Source organism: Lingula anatina, chromosome 7 (assembly GCF_051362555.1).
Source record: "Lingula anatina isolate TDL-2025a chromosome 7, LinAna3.0, whole genome shotgun sequence".
Lineage (NCBI taxonomy): Eukaryota > Metazoa > Brachiopoda > Lingulata > Lingulida > Lingulidae > Lingula > Lingula anatina.
Genome location: NC_141773.1, coordinates 9963427 through 9984107, shown reverse-complemented (window position 1 = coordinate 9984107; position 20681 = coordinate 9963427). Strand labels below are relative to the sequence as shown.

The window sequence follows — 20681 nt, the reverse complement described above, 5'->3', positions numbered from 1 at the left end:
CTTTCTATATAACTAGTTAATCTTAACGGCAGCTTAGCAAAGGGTTTTACCAGGCCCTCGTGAAAGAGAAGAAAAGAATTCAGTTTTTATACAATTATCCTGTAAAATCCTTTGGTTCTCAAAGAACAAGGGTATGATAAAAGTCAAATTTTGAATTAATATTTGGAATTTCGGTTTCGCTCGAGCTTCAAAGAAAGAATTATAGCCCAACAAACGTTTTATACCATTTTATACCCTTTCTCAAAAATGGTTTATTATACATGTATGATGATATTTGACAACTGCTTTTTAGAGATAGCTCCGGTAATTAAATGAATTTTACAAAAATATTATGTTGTCAAATCACAGGATTCACCGGGATCAGTGTCTCATTATCAAAGCGTCATTACCAAACAGGGCAACTGTTTTTATTGTGAAGTGAAAAAATTTGATTCGGTTAATGGGATTCTTACATGGATCTGTCAGCCGTGGATTTATGGGTATGAGGGTTTAATAAAGTTACGAGTTAGTGGGAAGCGTTCTATCGAGGCCCATATCTAAGGCAGTGAACATTTATCGAGAAGTTTTCCTAGAATGCCGTAAAAAATACTTCATTTTTGCCCTCGGGTTATAATACGTCTTGTGATTGACAGGTATCAAATAAATTCAGGCAATTAACTTCAATTTTGATGGAAGCTGTCAAGTGCACACGACTTTGATTGACAGTTTTAAAAACAAACGTCAGTCACAATCATTACACAGTTGATCACTATAGTCGTCGTACATGCAAAGCTCCAGATTTTATATCCTTTGATTGGCAGTTGCTAAGCAAATTCAATTAATTTTGATGAAGGCTGTCAAATTCAGTCGGATTGATTGAATGGTTATATAAACAAACGTCAATCATCACATATTTGATCTCTATGGCTTTGAACAGCGTGAAAAATATAAGATATTGAGCGAAAGGAATGATTTTTTTTTTTTGCGTTATTTGTGGAATTTGGGCAATTCCATTATTTGTTAAAATTTGCACATTTTTCAAGGTTCTGTAATCAAAGCAACTTATTCATTTTATCAAAACTGTCACTTCTGTTGTAGTTGAGAAAGGATTTATATCTTAATTTTTGTTAACCTTCTGCTTTACTGAAAGAAAGACATGCCCCTGTGTTTAGCAGTGGTTAGAAAATACTTAAAATATTATTGTAAACTAATCTTAGGAGTTTTTCATATAAGGCATTCATCCCTATCATAATAAACATTACTAACTCGCTCTTGTAAATATCCCATTAGATCGTTTTATTGCAGTAAAGCGTGGATGAAATAGTACAACTCACACAGAGTTGTTGTATTTACGAGCCAGCTGCAGGGATTATGTGAAAGGGCTAATACGAATCCATGATTGTTCCTTATCAAAGTCTAAATCTTAAATCGAGGCTTGGTGCGGAAGGTGGTCAACTGTGTACTATTATGTAATCCAGATGAGCCTTTTGGTGAGAGGTGTTCAGGGAGGACCAAGGTCAGTGGGCAAAAATGGAGAAAAAATGAGCCTGTGCCACACTGCGACAATTTTCTTACGAAGAACGAAATTTTGGCGTCGAAAACTGCAGCAGTCGATAGTAAGTACTGTATTGATGATATAACTACGTATTTTGCGTCGACAATATTTTTCAAAATCGTACATTTCCCACTTTAGGCATTGGCGTGAATGCTTTGAATTCCAAAATGAGCTTGAAGTTTTAACGAATTATTTTCTGTTATTATTATTTTTAGAGGGAATACATTGGCCAATAAAGAATGGAGGGGTTTATTCCAGCTGTCCAAAAATCTGAACATGTAAATCCATCTAAAACACAAAGACTGGGCAGGTAACTACATTCATAGCTCTTTAATGGCACCCTTGTCATTCTTGACAACATTTTTGACAAGCTATTTATTTATTTATTTTGTTTGTTTTTTAAATGTAAAATACATTTAGTTTATTGCAGTTTACTGAAAACAAACAGATATTTCTCTATAGAACTAGCCGTGACATACCCAGTATATTTGATTGGTAGGCCTACTACGTTCTTCCTTCATGTATGATTTCATTTACATTCCGTCCATATACTGGTACTGGCTTGTATGTCATGGTCTGAGGGGATCCGAAAACTCCTTTTCACATTTGGCCTTGGGGGTGTGTGGCTTAGCCAGTCATCTCCAAAAAATTTCACCACAATTTTCAAACAAAGACAAATCAACCACTATGCCCAAAAATGCAATAGTAAACTTCAAGCCAACAGTAAAATGTCTCTCTTCCATATACTTAACCAAAAATGTGAAAGGACAACTTAAAATAACAAATTATGACACTCTATCAACCATTGCTAAGCTTGCGGATTACTCGGATTACATAAATCATGTAGATACATTTTTCATGCTACATTCATGATAATGACCCCCTGTTTTCATGTTTCTGGTAGTAGGCACAGCGGGCCAGTACCCTTCCTTATTTTCGGAAGTAAACCTCTCCCCCTTCACCCCCCCCTTGCAAAATATCTGTTTTACGAACAAAACGAGGCAAACCCAAAGTGTAGGCTCCTGCGCCCTACACACAAATATTTGAGGTTAAATTTTACCAGACCTCAAAATCCGTAAATTGTCATATTGTTTCTTTTTGTTTGTTTATTTGTTTTTTAAGGTCCCGTAAAATTGATATGAACTAGACCCTTCTGTCAAATGTGTTTATATATCGAATTTTTCTTCCGTCTAATGTTTTCATGTATCCAATTTCACCTTAAACATTAACGTTATCCGTGCACTGGTAACTAAAAACAATTCTCCTTACGTTTACAGGTCACAGCTTTTGCACGATGCCCAGGCTCAGTTGCAATCATCACGATGTTATTCGTGGAGGGATGCACCTTAGTCTAATAAATTAACCTTAAGTCTAGTGTGTTGTCGTGTATAAACATATTTTACATATTATTTTATTCTCAAAACCACATATGTTATACAATGTACATGTAGGTGCAGAGAAACGTGACAAAAGTAATTAAAAGTAATTTAGAAGTCTAACATGTTTATGTTGGAGAGAGAGTCTATTTAGCTAAGATTGCCTTGATAAATTTTTCTAAATTTAATAGTGACGTTTTCCTTTTGGATGTTAAGAGTTGTTCATATTTGATATCATTCGGGTGCTGATGAAAATATCTTCTCTCTCTCTCTCTCTCTCTCTCTCTGTATATATATATATATATATATATATATATATATATATATATATATATATATATATATATATATATATGCTTTACTTCTTTATAGTATTGTCAAAAGCATGTTCTCTACATAAGTGACATAATCTGTGTTCTCTGGGTATATTTTGCTATCTACCAGCTGATATAGGTAATTAAGGGTTATAGGTTCTAAATTTCCAGATACAATTCCTTGAAAGCTGAAGAGCAATATTCCATTCTGGAAATGGTCTTATACATTCTATAATTTAATAGTTTCAGTGAATTACATGTCTCACCTCTCCAAGATTGGATTTATTGGACTTTTAAAATACTAAACACAACTTTTTTCAACAAGTTGACATCTTTACATTTTTCTATTCCCATACATATTTTAACCACATTCACAGAATACAACTGTTTTACATAATCACTCCATGCTGTATGTAATAAAGAAGAGACAGAATTCGATTTACTGCTCAGCTTGTCATGTGGATCCATCACAAGTTAAGAGTTTAAATGGATATCTGTAACGATAATTTGTATACTACAGGTACTTTATCAAAGCCTTTGACATAGTCCCGTTAATGTGGATTTCTGCGTTTATTTTCAGTGACTCCTACCTAACGCTTAGAAGGTGACTGGATGCACCCTTCACCAAAGACATCAGGTTTCTGTTCTTCAACGCCCGCTCCCATGGCAAGACTGTCTCGCTTGTCGAAGTTTGTCTTCTTGTTAATTTGCAAGGTTGACGTTTGTTATGAAATGTGATATTTGCTTTGGATTGTAATATCTTGTATCAATACGTATATCAGCTGAAGAAAAGCACGTAAGGAGTGTTTTATCCTTTGATCTGAAAAAAAAAATGGACTAAATCCAAGCGTCAACCCTGTATGTTGCTGGTTTAATTCAATATATGTTTCGTAGTCGTAGTATACTAGTAGTACTCTATCCACACACGATGTTTTTTCTTTGTAATTTGTTTAAAGATTTCTTTGTTTCATCAGTCTTCGTACCTGAAACGACACTTTTGAAGTACCACTTTAATAGAATTGATTAAGGACTTGGTTAAGGGATGTACCGGTATGGAAAAGAAATGATTGAGTGATTGTTATAAAATTATTCTAAGTCATACCCAAGCGGAGTACTGTGATAGCTCTATCAGCTTTCAGTTTGGTTGTAAAATAATATGTGTGGATAAATATATAGCAAGATGAACTGCTCTCGAAAATGATTGGTTGTTCATCTTAATTAGAAAGATAATATTAATTTTATAAAGTTAACTTTTGGGAGGAAAATTTGCCGCGACTCCTTTACGTTAATTGCATACAAAAAACTTTTTCGAGAATCAGATATTGGTTGTTTAATTAAGGAAGACTTCTAGATGTAACTCTACAATTAATTGAAAACACTGTTCTAAATTAAACCACTTCAGAAATGACAAATTTTAAAACTGCAAAATATGGTAGCGTTGTTATAGAATTGCCGTCACGTTTGGAAGGGTCTTTCTAAAATTGTGATTATGCGGCGTGACGCATGCTTAGAATATATAAACTATAACTTTGGATCTTGGTGTTTTGATACTTTGTGTCTGATCAGTGACGGACCCATAGTTTCAGTACTGGGAGGGGGTCAGTGTGTTTGTTTTACGGAAAATCAAACCAGGGGTAGGATAATTTTTTTAGAAATTAATTTGCATTTGTTATTACAGTAGGAAAATATACAGATAGAAAAATTGTTTATAATGGGACTTCCAAAATTTCCCAGCATTTTTGGACATGGCCAAGGGGTCATGTTTATTTACATTTCCTGAATGTTTTTTGAAAAGTTATTTTGAGATAACTGATTTTGTGTAAACTTTTTGTTTTTGTTTGTATATTATCCATAAAGATGACTTTGACTGGGATAAGGCTGTAAACTGATCATGTCTTTATGCTGTTTTTGATTCGCACCTACCGCGAAATTAAGTTTTCACTCAAAATTGTGCCATGCATTGCAACTACATCTTTTAGGATTCGATGTGAAAAAAACAAAATTATGCAACCATAAAGTTTCAGAAATAAATACTTTTGAGTTATTTTTTAGTTTTGTGTGCGATGATCAGCATGAGGACATACATTGTAGAATAAGGAATACGTTCATGAGTGCGTGCGCGCTTCCAAAGACACGATTACATGAGATCCTATGCATTTTGAATTTTCGATATCGTTAATACCCCTGAATTTGGATAAATGTTCCTTCATGAAATTTGCCATCAATAAAAAGACAAATAAAACAGTGTCATTTTTGAACATTAGTGCAATATTATACAGCTTTGTAATTTATCTATTTTTGGGGTTTTAGTTGGATATTTTTTGTATTTAAATTCGATGAATATTTTGGAACACAATGTTTTGGTAGTTGCTCTTGTAAATGTTTTTTTTCAGTTTTTTTTATTCTTTATTGCGTCAGTATTGCTTGTATTCATTTGGAAAATAGTAACGTACATGTTAAACTTAAAAAAAAAAGTTTCAGTTCTGTCTTCAGCTCGATTCGATCCCTGGGCCTCCCTAACTCCCTTTCCGCTGCCATCCAACCTACTGAGCCATCGCCCCCAACTTGAAACACAATGGTCCTGTGGTCCTCTCGTAGTTATTGCAATTGCTTATTTTGATTTTATTTAGCAAAAGGTAATTTGCTTGGACCCAGGAGCACCAGGATTCGAACTCGGGACTTGTCGACTCTGAGGCAAGCGCGTTACCTACTCCTCTAAGTGTTCCCACCCACCCTCCCCGGGTAGACTTTCTTCTTATAGTAACCAAAAGATTTTTTTAAAAGGCCCTCTTCTTCATTTCCAAGTACCGATCCTGGAATAGAACTTCAAGCCCAGACTTTACCATCGAGCCGCGATGTTGTCAATGAAAATACTAACACATTTTGCATATATTTGAAAAGTTTTTATTGAGAGCAAAACAAATTTACATTTTGTATTCATTTATTTATAAAGCATCTCCCTGTAAAAATACTTTGTATTCAAGAATATTTCCATTACATGACTATGTAAAATCAAAGGTGTTGATATCTGCATTACTCAAAAGATTGAAAGATAAATTTCGGTCTATAAACTATCAACTAGACGACTTGTGTTATGTTTCATCTTATTGATACAAAATAATGCATTTCTTAATTTAATTTCTCTGAAACAATGAGAGAGAGAGAGAGAGAGAGAGAGAGAGAAAGGAGCAGCTAAATTCATGAAATTGGACAGAGTTCAATCAAATGAATGGCCCGTCTATCTTTCTACAAAACCGAAATTTCTTCAACAAATAAATGCTACAAATTTAAGTTTTATTATAGTAATAAACGGTTCATGTGGTGCACTCTACGAACCTATACCTCAAACAAAACGGTTTAGCTGGTGAATATACAAATACCAAACAAACAAACAAAAAATGAAGTAATATTTACAAAAGAAAATCCGATCATGCTGACTTTTGGAAAGAATCCGCCTTTCTGCCTTATTATCATATAGGGCCACCCAGCAATTTAGAATCAAAACCAAAAATACACGTGAAAATTAATTACTTTTTTTAAAAATAATCTGATTGTGCTAATTTTTAAACCAAACAAAGCAATTTAGTGAGTCTTAAGTAAGACAAAAAAACAACAACTTGGCAGTTATAAGGATTGCCGTTTTGGACGACGTCGACATGGACTGACTCAGTGATATGTTCAGACAAATGCAGCGTCTGAATATAAAAATAAGCATTAATCTGATTTGGTGTTATATAATTTTTTATAATCAGATAACAATTCTGCAGTAAGAAGTCAACTTTAAGGCCCGGTCACACTGATGAGAGGATGAATTAAGGACACAAATTTTCTTGGGATTCGGTCCTTCGTTGTCATTCGCAACAGAATTGACCAAAAAAGACAAATTGTCCGCAATAGTGAGCTGATAAGAACAGTATGAATTACGCATATATATTTATAATGTGTTGTATGTGTATCACAAATAAAAACGGGTGCCATTGCAGATGTTCGCAAATCAGACGCAAGTCAGATGCAACAGAAATGCTTAATCCTGACAAAACCGTTATATTCACAATATATAGTTTAGTTCGCCATATGGACGCGATGGGGTCGCTCTACATACGGTTTACATACTTAATACATGCTCTCCTAGTCCGCGAGCAAGCCGTGAGTTGCGGATAAGAGCGGATAACAGTGCATGTATCGCATTAGTTTTGCTTATGTATTGCGGATGTATTGCGCATGTCATCCGCAACCAAAATTTTGGGCTGCTCAAAAATCTCAGGAACGGAAAAAAGTGCCTCTGCGGATAATTGCTGACGTGTGCGGATGCTGGTCGAATGTTACAAGCATGCATCATGAATATTACGGATATCAAGTGTGAATATCAACCAATTTTATGCGCAATTCATGCAAAATTCATCCTAAACACCAGTGGGACCGGGTCTTTACATCATACTTGTATGCACAGTAACATACACACACTCATATTCGGCAGATCAGCTTCTCAAGAAGGACATTTTCGCAAATGGAAACTTAAGTTTGTGGACACTATACACTTCACTAGAAAGCAAGATAATTAATTGCCGTTTGTAAAATTTACAATTATTCACCCTTTTCCTTATCTGAGCATAAACATTATAAACATTAGAACTTTACATAACAAACAATTAATACTCGTAGACAATCCAACGTGTTTCCATATATCACCACGGTATACAATATCCAAAACAAAATCACTTACAGAAACGCAAATCATATATTTGTTGAAAGTTTTAAGTTTCTAGTCTTAAAGTCACTCTCCTCAAGGAGTTAGAAACTGGCGATTTTCAGTCATTGTTGTCATAAGTATAATTCAGCAAGCGGACTGAAAGACTGCATTGCTGGAAAATTCAGAAAAAAGTCTTACTTTGAGCTTTAAGTCGTCAAAATACTTTTATTATCCATTTATAACGAAATGTCAAGTCACCACAAGCTGTTTTGCTGCACATAGTTCACTTTTACAAATCTCGCTGCGGCAAATGTGAAATTATGATTAGCGTAGAATCTGTTTCAAGGCATACGGGGGATTATCGAAATGAAGCAAGTTTTGTAACTGATTACCAAGCATTTATAAATATACATTGTTTCAAATATTAAGTATTGTGTCTGCAAAAATCTTCAAAATTCTTGGTGTTATATTGATTAAACAGCACATCTTTGGACAGAGCCTTTCGAATGAGAAGCGTAATAGTATCAGTGGTCATCAATGGGAAAATATAGCAAGTAGGATAAAAAAAAATCAGTTCCAAATAGTTCTTCCCGTATGCTTTGAAGAGTTGATCTTAATATCTGGCATGCAGAATTCACTACTACAATAATTTAGGTCTAAATTTAAATTTTGTCTTTGAGATCATAACATCTAGGTAGAGGTTTAACAAAGATTTGAAGATATTTATTTTGTATATATATGCATTATGTAACAAGTAAACAACCTAAGTACTCCATGACTGGACTACATTCACAAGATAGTAAAACGCTGGTTCAATGGTTGGAAAGAGAGAGAGAGAGACCATAAAACTCGCCTACACAATTATTAATCCCGAGAATGTATAAGTATATATATAGCATGTGTTAATTTGCATTCTCTCTCTTTCTCTCTTTGGCATTCAAACTTTTAACAGTAGAAAAATGCGTAAATTGGGCCTTGATCACATACTACTTTTCTTATTTTACATATATGGCATCATCTTTATGGCCCACTTTTTTTTATTTGACAACATGTAATTGCGCCGTGTGATACCGTTTAACGCGAGCTGTAAATCTCGCAGTTGAAATAAAAGAGCCCAACCACATATATAAATATAAAATGTTGATAACTTAACTTTTGTCTCTATGTTTACATTAAAAACAGTGGCAAACAGGCCACAAACACTCGGGTTTTTCACTGGTCACTCCACATCATTTGCCCCTTCTTGGCTATTTCTCGAGCACAAATTTTGACTTCAATTATTTCTACAAACGAAATTTGATATAGTTCACAAAAAGAGCAGTTGCATTTTTCATTTTGTTGGGACATGCACGGATGAAGTTATGAAGGAAGTCTGATGGGGAAAATATTGGGGAATGGCCAAAACTACGTTAAAGCACACAAGTTTTAAAAAACTTTTCAAAGATGCGTCACAAATAAGCTATAATAAAAGGCCAAAATTAAAATTCTTAAAACGTTGCTCTGAATTGATTGAAAATTAAATATTTGTATACTTAGTTTCTTGACTGCTTCGTATCCACTCCCTGGTAACTCAGACCTGAAAAAGTGCATGAAATCTCTTTCTGGGGTGCACGGTCCATTACATTCACAGGGGGGAGGCAGAATGAATGGGGGGGGGGGGGGGGGGGGGAGGGTTCTATGCAATACTCATCAACAGCTGACAGGTGAAACTTCATTTACTATTCATCGATTAAAAAATACACACGACGCATTAGTACTTAAAATATTTTGAAATATACCACAAAAAAGGAAATTCCCAGACCCTAACACTCCCCAAAACGTTGCGCCATAATGTAGGTCACTGGCTCTCCTACCATTGTAGGTCACTGGTTGTCTAAACATATGGTCCAGTGAGCAGTTTTTGACGTATTTGATCAGCAGAGCGTACTATCATATATCTAGTAATATACTTTTTATGTTTAAAATCCATTTTAAACTGTTTTAACTTGAAAGTAGACTTTACACAAAAACAGACAAATACTTAAGATTATTAAGATCTAAGATCTGTTTATTAGATCTTAGTTAAGATATATAAAACTTCAAAATTACATCATCTGCAGGAAAATATATCCTATGTTGCAGTCGGACTGTTATCCGATTGTTTAGATTTAATTCTTTTATTCTTATTATCGTTTAATTATATATATATATATATCACCTAAATTCCAATATTAATGAAACACTCACACGTACGCGTACACACCCACTGTATAGACTCTATCTCAAGAATTTCATTTTCCACATTCAATCTTGAATCTTTCCCCCCTTTGAATAACAGTCTCGGGTGTTGACACTGGCATAGGAACACTTGTTGTATAACCTATGCGCTCTACGGCTAAACCGTTTATATAACTGGCTGCGTTCATAAAGTATAAATAAATAAATGTTAATAATTATACGGGAAATATAAATATCTTGTTCAATAACCTCTAATTAAACAAAATTCAATAATACCTCGCTTGTCATCGGCGTTCTTACATTGCTCCAAATGGCGACATGGAGCCGAATTTTTATCTTTTTGATTTTAAAGTGTGAGAAAATAACAGCAATTATGGACTTGACCAGGAAAAAGGGGTAAGGAAAGGGTGACTATGCTAAATTAAAACAGAAAAAACACAGAAAAACTAACAGCGATGTCCAAACTTCTTAAAGCTGGCTAAAGCCAAATAGACCGGATATGATTAAAACACTATCAGATTTAAATAAAAATGGTTAGGCCACTTGCTTGGGTGTTTTTTTCGTGCAAATAAATAAGAAAAAAAACTACAAGCCAGAATCCTTAACAAGCTTCCGTTGATAAATTGACCAATTTGTAGAAGACAATGTTAGTAAATTACTTATTTTGACAGATCTCGTTTCTCTGGCCCAAGGGTTACTCCCACAGCCAAGAACAAAGCAGAAATGCTTACTGATGCAGAAGAGAAGCAACTGTATATTGTACTGAATAGAAAAAAAAAATCATCAGAACACACTTCCTCGAAAAACTTTTACCAACGTCTTTATTCCAGAGATCAACTAATTTATTCACTCGTCAGACTCGCTTAACTAACTTGTTAAACATTAAATATTCGAAAATCAAAAAAATAAATAATGCTTGTCTACTCCATATGTAAAGAGTTTTCGCTGCACAACTAACTTATCATTTTTGTCTGGTCTTAACCAGAGATTCTTTCAAAAACTGTACCCCTAAATTTGAAATAAAATCTACTTCAGATGTGCTTAATAAGAGCGACTTTGACCTACATGTAGCTAGTTAGAGATATACATGTTTAAAACACTACACTGTAGTCACTGTAAGTTGTGACAAATCGTGGACGAATGAAACGTTTAATTTTATTTTATTCATATCTTATTGAAAATGCAGGAAATGCGAGTAGAAAATTACGAATTTCAGAGGATAATGACCTCGTTTCACGAATGACGAAGAATAAAATAAGTTGCATTCACGAGTCACGGAAACAGCAGGGTTCTTCAAGGAGGTTAAATAACATGGACCACACATCTCGGGATGTAAGTGTCTTTCAAGGGTAACAAAAATATGCGATGGGGCTCTCAATCATGTTGACACATAATCTCATTTATAGTTGAATTCTATATATATATCTAGTTCACAGTTAATATTTCTTATCTGCTGTATGCTTAAAAGTTGTGGGCATTTTCTGAAATACTGGCAGTATTATCCTGCGAAGGATATTACATTACCAAATTTCAGAAGCAACCCTAGCTAATTTTGTTCTATATTCGACTTGTTTTTTCTGTGTGTGCCTTTTTTTATACTAAATAATACAACTAATATATTTATATATGTACAAATGTATATACATGTATTTATTGTTTCAAAAGCTGTATCCCCCTTAGGGGACTATTATAAATCAAAAATAGTGGCGGATTTTGAAAATTCCAATTTTTAAATTCTTACGATTGGTTAACTATGAAAATGCATGCAAAATGAAGACATGGGTTCAAATTTCAATATTAAATTCTTGCATGCATATAGAAATATGTGATTTGAACAATAAACATCACAATTTATTACCTTATACAATTTACCATGAAATTCTTGGTCATCCAAGTCCACACAGGACTGCATTCACACACTGCCAGTAGCTCTACATTTCTCCTGGATGTGAATGTCTTATCTCTTACTTGTTGCAATTGTTCAATACATACTTGACAGACATTTATAAACCAAGTGAAGAGAGACAAACATAAGGCGACAATCACAAAATATGTTGGTTTATTTGGAAGTACTCTCTTACATATATAAATACAAACAGAACATACAGCAGATAACAGAAGAGCCAGTCATTTTGAAACTCACTTTGATTTAATATTGCACACATTATATATATATATCTTTTATTATTGAGCATAATATCAGCCAGATCTTTTGACTGCTATATATTCACCTTTGATTGATAAATAACCTTTATACCCTGCAACCATGTCACCAAACTCTTTTACTCTATTAAAAGATCAATAAATAAATTTTAAATATTTACTCATATGCAATATTCTTCTCAATTAAGAAAGGCAAACCCTCTGACACTAAGTAGAATTCGCTTTCCCATCTCAAATGTTATGTAAATTGTACTCGCAGGATAAAATTTGTTCAGACACGTTTAAAAAATCTTATTGAAACCGGCATGTTAACAACACAATCATACTAAAATAATTAAAGCACCAGGAGCAAACTCAACAGGAGCAAACTCAAGTGCCCTTTTCTTGTGTAGGGGTATAAATAAGCACAACTATTTGTACAAAAAGGGCATTTCAAAAGACTTCAGCAGAAAATTAATATAAGTACAAAATGTGGCAAATATATTATTGTATAAATCTAAAAATGACCCAATTACAGCAATGCATAATCAAAACCAGTTCTATAAAATAGTTGTACACAACAGAAATTTATATATTTCAAATCTATGTGTAGAAAAATATTAAAATAATAAATTAACATTTATACAATTTGCAAGTCTTCACAGTAGCCAGCTAGAAAACATAAAATAGTGCAATTTAGATGTAATAACCACTGCATTTTAATAAATTTAGCTCAAAATTATAGCATAATTTCCAACAAACTTAATTCAAATGTTTTCTGCCATTCAAAGGACAAACATATCCTAAACTTTAACAATGTTTATATTCTCATATTTGCTGTCTATACAATATCATGGCATGAATTCCATCAACAATTGTTTTATCACGAACTGATATCAATTGCTTGTTTTACTTGCAAAATTTCTCTATATGCTGCTTCAACTTAAAAAACAGTACCTCGCAATATTTATTCTTCCTGATAGAGCACAGCACATGATCTCAAATACTGCCACCGATTGCTTTCTCATACTCTTTTTCTGTGTTTACAGATAATCTGTTTTAAAAACATTTTCATTTGCTGGCCAAATAAGACAAAGTGTAATTTTTAAAGTCCAATGTTTTTCCAGGCAGCCTGATAAGACCACATTGCACTATTGGCATAATTAATACAGTTTTGTTTGTTCTGTAGGTTGAAAAGATGCACTGTTTCTTATTATTTCAAAACCATGGTACCCTCTACCCTCTAATGGGGGAACAGATTGATTTTTCACAAGATATTCACAGATATGTCTTTAGATAAATAGACAATCATTTCACTCTCTGCCACCCTGAGATGAAATCTCAAGGATGATTATATGGCTGGTAATTGTTTGCATAACTGCTCCGGCACTGCCACTTAACAGATCCAAGCCAAGTCCCCTTAACAGCAATCAAGACAGTTAATTGCTCTGATTTTATTCCACTTTCTATTTTGTGACAGATAAAAATAGCCCCTTATGAATAGCTTGTTACTTCAGATTGAAGTTACCTGAGGAATCTCCTGTAGTAACTCCCTACAGGGCAGGTACAATGTCTTCTAAGCGTGTGCAGATTTAATTGCTTTCATCTGGCCAAAAGTCACAGGGTGGATTTTTCAAGATTTCCCTATAATATCTACCACCCTGGTAGAGGGTATACTTCGTGAGACAGCAATTGATAAGTTCTTATTCAGCCTGTTGAAATGACTTCTCTTAGTTCAAGTCAAACTTTCCCAATATAAAGATTTCCTTCCTCTGCTGGTTGAGGTGTCACTGTGATAAAGCACATCTGGCACAATGCCAAATGTTTCTTCTCAAGCTGGCAGAGACAACCCATTGAGACGAGGACCAACTATCACAGGGTAACAGTCAGCAGCAGTTTGTTGCTATACTATGAACTGTTTGTTTGCATCTGTGCTGGAGACCCCAGACAATGGCTGGAAGGGGCACAGCCACAGTAATGGATGACCTGGAAAATTATAGAAATAAGGTTATTGAGCTCTTCACTTCACTGTAACACAAACTGCTTATTGGCAAGTTGGCTTAATATGGAGAAAGTTATGAACTTGCCTATCAGTGAGAGCTTGCCTCGTAATGCATAATTTTCCTCATCTTATGACATTGCTTTATTGTGAAATAAAATTTGTTGAAGGTCATATTCTAAATGGTCAAGTTTTGCATTAAAAAAAAATGGACAGCGGCAACATTGACACTGACAGGCAGTGACCAGACAAAATAAAAGCGCATACAGTGGGCTAGATACCTAACATGGATTTTAGTAAGGTTACCCTTCACATAAAATAATCTAAATTGTTTTTAAAAAAAATTTAAATGCATTAGTTTAGGAGGCCCATAAAACATGACTTAAATGTTCAGCTGTGATTTGGGAACCAAGTACCAGAGCAGCTTCACAATAAATAAGTTTATCTCTCTGGTCAATTAGATGTAACAGAAATAGATGTTATCTCATGGAAATACATACCCTTTCCAAAAACTTCAGCCAACAAAGCCATTTTGGGCCGATGACGCCTTGGTCCTTCTTTTTTTACTTGCTCTACCAATGTTTCATCTGATAAAATAGCAGATATCTGACAAAAGAAAGGAAAAAAGAAAAATAATATCTTCTGTGGCCATTTATAGTTGATAATACTTGGGTCATCCTACAAATGATTTTTACCAAACAAAACAAAAGCTTCATTCAAAATCAGAAAACTAAGGTGCAATTGTACAGAAACCTAAAACACCAAGACTGCAAAAAATACATTCCCAAATATATAATAAGGAATAATCATATCCTCCTCATCTACGATACAATAAAAAAGATCATAAAAAAAATAGCCATTACAAAGTTACCCACCTGATCACAGCCAATAGCCATTACAAAGTTACCCACCTGATCACAGCCAATAGTCATTACAAAGTTACCCACCTGATCACAGCCAATAGTCATTACAAAGTTACCCACCTGATCACAGCCAATAGCCATTACAAAGTTACCCACCTGATCACAGCCAATAGTCATTACAAAGTTACCCACCTGATCACAGCCAATAGCCATTACAAAGTTACCCACCTGATCACAGCCAATAGTCATTACAAAGTTACCCACCTGATCACAGCCAATAGCCATTACAAAGTTACCCACCTGATCACAGCCAATAGTCATTACAAAGTTACCCACCTGATCACAGCCAATAGTCATTACAAAGTTACCCACCTGATCACAGCCAATAGCCATTACAAAGATGCCAAACAGCACACACTCTACAACCAATAGCACAGTGTGGAGCCTAAAGTGAAAAGCACAAGAGACTATTAACTAGAATTGAAACAGCTTTTACCTCAGTTTATTTTATTCAACTTCCAAACATTGCTTCCAATTGTCTGTAAAATGGACATTATTTTACATGTGCCATAGCTTAAACACAGTAAAACCAGACAATATTTCCTTTCTGTTAAAAATCAATCAATCTGAACAGTAATACACAAGCCATTGCATATTCCCCCTCCAAAGCATTTTTCTCATATTTCCCCACTAAAAAATAAAGAAATGTCAGTAACAATTAAAGGTACACAAAAGAGGGTTTTGGCAGCAAAATTCATATTTAACGAATTATCCCTGGGTAAAAGGCACTTTCCCTGGATTTACCCACCTTTAATCTTCCTTTCCTTACACTCGCCACGACTTTGTAACAATTTTGGAAAAAGCCAAAGATCTCATGATATTTGGAAGTCTCGAACTCCAGATATCGTGAGACTCTTGCATTGTAAATTGAGCTCTTCTCAAAATGTGTCAAGATGTCTAACTACAGAGGTTTGACAGGGAATGGTGAATATAATTATTTTTTCAATATTAATTAAGGTCATTTATCTGTCATTTTATGTATCAAAAGTTTAAATTGTCCTCCAATAGATCAACAAAGAGCAATCTGTGCACTTTGCATTTAAATGCTTATTTGTGTGGCTTTAATGTGCATGGCTCCAGATCTTGGCAAAGGAGGATAAGAACCAAGGTAATCCTCTATATACATGCGTGCCTTGTCTTAACTCTCTTAATTGATCTATCTGAACTGACATGGTACAAATATTTAGGAGAACACCAATGAGTGGGGAAATGTGAAGAGGCTTAACAAAGATTGCACTAAAAATTCTTAGCACTTACACTCTTGTATGTCGTGTTCTAGGGCTGGTTCCTTGTGGATCTATTATCCAGCTGCCAACGGTCAATGATAAAGCATAACAACTAGAGATTCCTGCAAAAATTGAGTTAATTTCAAAATTACCATACCTTATAGTTTTATAATACAGATCTGTTGCAAACTTTTATGTACAGGCAATGATTACATATTATATAAATTCTGTTACGATGGCTGTACATAATACTGACTGTATATATGTGTTTGTGTGAAAGGTCTATTATTCATGCATATGAGAGAGAGAGAGAGAGAGAGAGAGAGAGAGAGAGAGAGAGAGAGAGAGAGAGAGAGAGAGAGAGAGAGAGAGAGAGAGAGAGAGATCACAACACTCACCTACATATACTAAAAACTGGATAAAAAACTTTTGGTTATACTCCCCAACACAATTATTAATCCTGAGAATGTAAAAGTATATATAGCATGTGTTATTTTGCATTCAAACTCATAGACTTTATACTAGTAGCTAATGTCTGCATAGATTCTTCACATCTCAACCATGTGATGTTTACAAATAATAACTTACACTACTAAGATCTATGAGAAAGTTGGATAATGAGTAGATCTGTGTTACTGATCTACAATGTGTAGTTATTATTGTTGTTATTATTATTATTATTATTATTATTTATCTCTGTACACTTTCTACAGCTCAGTCTGGTGTATAAGTATGAATTACGGTAAGTATCATATTACAAGTTTACTGCTTCAGAACAGTTTGAATTCAAGATACTGGTTTGCTACCCTTGCCATATCTCAAACAGAGAGCTTTCTCCTACCTGACAGGACTCAAAAATAAGATTTAGGAAACATACATGGCACCTGATCAACACAAAGAAACAAGCATGCTTCCATTAAAATTTGAAAAAAAAAAAAAAAAATTACCATGGACAATGGTGATCCATTCTTTTAATACAACGTTGACAAATCCTGCAATGATGAGCTCGTGGTGGTCGGTAAGTCTCACACTTCAGACATACAGTCCACCCCGCAGGCTGCCCTTCCTGGAAATTTGGCAAAACATCAATATATAAGAAGCCTTTGACAAAACTAAAATTTGGATCAGCAAGAAAATGCTGACCAAAATGTAATGTATGTTGGCAAGCTTTTTTGAAGACAAATTTTAGCATCTCACTGATAATTACCTCCAATAAATTGTTCAGATATTTTTTCACACAAAATAAATTCATATAATTTATGTCACTAATAAAGTTAACTCTTGGGTGGTAAATTGGCCAGAATTTAAGTATATGCATGTAATTCCTCTGTTGAACTTTATGACGTCATGGTCATTGTACTTCCAAACCAACTACAATAAAGAACAACAAGCACGATCATAACAACATAACCATGAGACAGTCAAAGACAGACAGACAGACAACCATGTGATCAACAATTTTATCATGAGCAGCGGGGTAGTTTGAAAATATTTCATATTGATTTTATTTCTCCAAAACAAACATGTTCGTCAAAAAATAACGCTGTCCAAGTGGACAGAAAGATGGCAGTTAGGTCAGCACAGCTGTGGAAAGTAGCAGTGGACTTGTATGATTGGGCACATTGAGGTTTACTGCTTGTTATCTCCAGCAAAGTTATTAACAAATATTAATGCAACTGACATATTAATCTTATAATGTAATTTGGCACACTTCAGTATGTAAAGAGACATGTAAAACAAGAGTTTTTTCCTTTTTAAAACCTTTTCACACCTATTTTTCTGCAACTACCTTCTTCTCCAGTAACTTTTTCTTATTATTTCCTGAGTGCATGTCAGAGAAATCCAGATGTGCCTCAGGCAATGGCACTATCCCCGGGTCTGAGAACACTGCACGCACATGTGACACCGTCAGAAGAAACAGGAACAAGTTGAAGATCACTGCATGAAATGCTCCCCATAACCTGAAATGACAACAAGCTTGTTCAAGCTGATATATGAGCTGAAAACCTTGATCAGTTTTAACTTGAATGTATAGACTAAGACAACAGCAACATACAAACTTTGAACCTTTGACACTGCAGGATTATTAAGTTGTAAACAAAACAAAACAAAAAAATTAATAAAATAAAGAATCCCTGGGGGTTCACACTAAATAGCTGTCAGCTGGGGGGACACGAAAGTTAATTACCCCCTTACAGCTTGTAGTAGACGGGACGGGCATTTAAGTCGGATTATCTGAAAGTAATCTAGTGAGACTCCCCGCGGGGATAGATCGATCTAAAATCTATGGGAATAGAGCCTAATACTACATAATGCTTAACAGCATAAACGCCACTACTACTGCTTATGTGGAAATACAGATGTGATATGAAGACTAACCATTTCTCAAAAAATGCATAACTTACAAAAATAAACAAATAAATAATGCATAAATAAATAAAATCAGGCTTGTTAAAAATCAAACTCAACCAGTATGTAAGTCATGGTCATGAGTCCTGTAAGTTTGAAGACAACAGGTCAAACAGTTTAACTTGAAAATTGTTATCTGCATTGTACATCGACAGTATAATACGTATATGCCGAAGAGAAAACATAAACCGGTTGATTATATACTGGTAACTACTCAGAGTGACAGACGAACATATAATTTTCCTGAAACCCCTTCCCAAGCATGAATTTCAAACTAATTACAATATGCCTTACTTACGTGTCAGACATTGATGGTATAACCATGTGAACCACCACCACATAGTCAGCATACAGTAAAGCCGAGTAGGTGATCAAGATGCAAATAATCCCACACGGGTCTAACCGAAACACGGCCATCTTGGATGTTGAGGTAATTGACCTAGTTCAAAGGAGTTAATCCCAAGATTTTCTGTGATTGGCTATTTAAAGATAAAAGCGAAAGAAACTTGTATTGGGGTATTAAATAGGCTATGAGCCTGCATTCGGATTTGATTCAAAGCTTGCGATAATCTGGCCTGAAGCAATGCCATATTCACATATTTAATGTGGCAAGCAATCCATTGCGGGTTCCACTAAGACATTGTAATCAACATTAATTAAAGCAATCATGTTTTAAACTTCCGGATTTAATAAACCTTAAATTTTTACATTAAAAATTATATATATATTTTATGTCAAAATACATGTATCTACTTGTGGTCTTTATTTAGTCTTAAATGAGAAATATTAAGGGCGCATGCTCATCAATTAATCTCGAGGTGAAGAAAGCATGGCGGATAGAGGCGATCGAAGGAAAAAAGCTCTTCTGTTCTATTATCTTTCAAAAAGGAGACGAAAAAGAATTGAATTGGCCCGTAGAGCAGCAATGAATCGGCTATCTACGGAGAGAATGTCACCAGAGATATTCACGGAGATATTCACGGAGATACCCAGCCCCAGTAGACGGAGGAGGAGGAGGGCAGAATTTTTGCGTATGCAGTCTCGTCCACGCTCGGCTGTCACCTTGATTGGATAGTAAACGATTGTCGTAAAATCGCTAAATGATATTAAAACCGGGTGCATAAACTTGAAAACCACCTACAACAACCTTGGACTACCACATTAATCCAATACAATGCAAAAATAAACTATAACAAGTGGTTAAAGCCTTCAAACCGAATGTCGTAAAGTCCCCATATACCTCCATAGAGACAATAAAATAGAATGAGCTTGTGAAACAAGAAAAATCCAGTTCCAACATAATAATCGAAATAAAATACTGCCGGGCATCGGAGCGGCCTAAAACTTGGCACGCTTACCGCTAATACTGCAGGCTACATCATTCCGTCGCTCGTTTGTAAATTCCGTGCATGGCATACGCACAATCAAACCGTAAAAAACAAATTCTCGGGGTGTCGTTGGCTAGGTCCACTCAACAATCCAATTCAGGAAATGACGTAACCGCAGAGGTCGCATTGTCCAATGGCATGGCTTCTTTTTCGTAATGGTAGGTTAGAGTGGACCTGGCCAACGACACCCCGAGAATTTGTTTTTTACGGTTTGATTGTGCGTATACCATGCACGGAATTTACAAACGAGCGACGGGATGATGTAGCCTGCAGTATTAGCGGTAAGCGTGCCAAGTTTTAGGGGGCTCCGATGCCCGGCAGTATTTTATTTCGATTATTATGTTGGAACTGGATTTTTCTTGTTTCACAAGCTCATTCTATTTTATTGTCTCTATGGAGGTATATGGGGACTTTACGACATTCGGTTTGAAGGCTTTAACCACTTGTATAGTTTATTTTTGCA

At 34.9% G+C, this 20681-nt stretch overlaps 1 protein-coding gene and 1 long non-coding RNA gene across 2 annotated transcripts; one reads left to right on the top strand and one right to left on the bottom strand.

Moving 5' to 3' along the window:
* Positions 1-1409: 1409 nt before the first annotated feature.
* LOC106169561 (uncharacterized) lies at positions 1410-5487 on the top strand. Its single transcript, XR_001239122.2, has 3 exons — positions 1410-1595; positions 1750-1844; positions 3805-5487. It is a non-coding gene; the product is annotated as an uncharacterized LOC106169561 (long non-coding RNA).
* A 6686-nt stretch (positions 5488-12173) lies between these two features.
* LOC106169630 (palmitoyltransferase ZDHHC3) lies at positions 12174-19309 on the bottom strand. Its single transcript, XM_087017775.1, has 8 exons — positions 19129-19309; positions 18211-18382; positions 17369-17487; positions 16820-16881; positions 16453-16543; positions 15508-15580; positions 14773-14878; positions 12174-14259 (listed from the first exon to the last, which is right to left on the bottom strand). The coding sequence occupies exons 1-8, from the start codon at positions 19245-19247 to the stop codon at positions 14177-14179; spliced, it is 825 nt and encodes a 274-aa protein (XP_086873901.1). The 5' UTR covers positions 19248-19309; the 3' UTR covers positions 12174-14176.
* Between the last annotated feature and the right edge of the window lie 1372 nt (positions 19310-20681).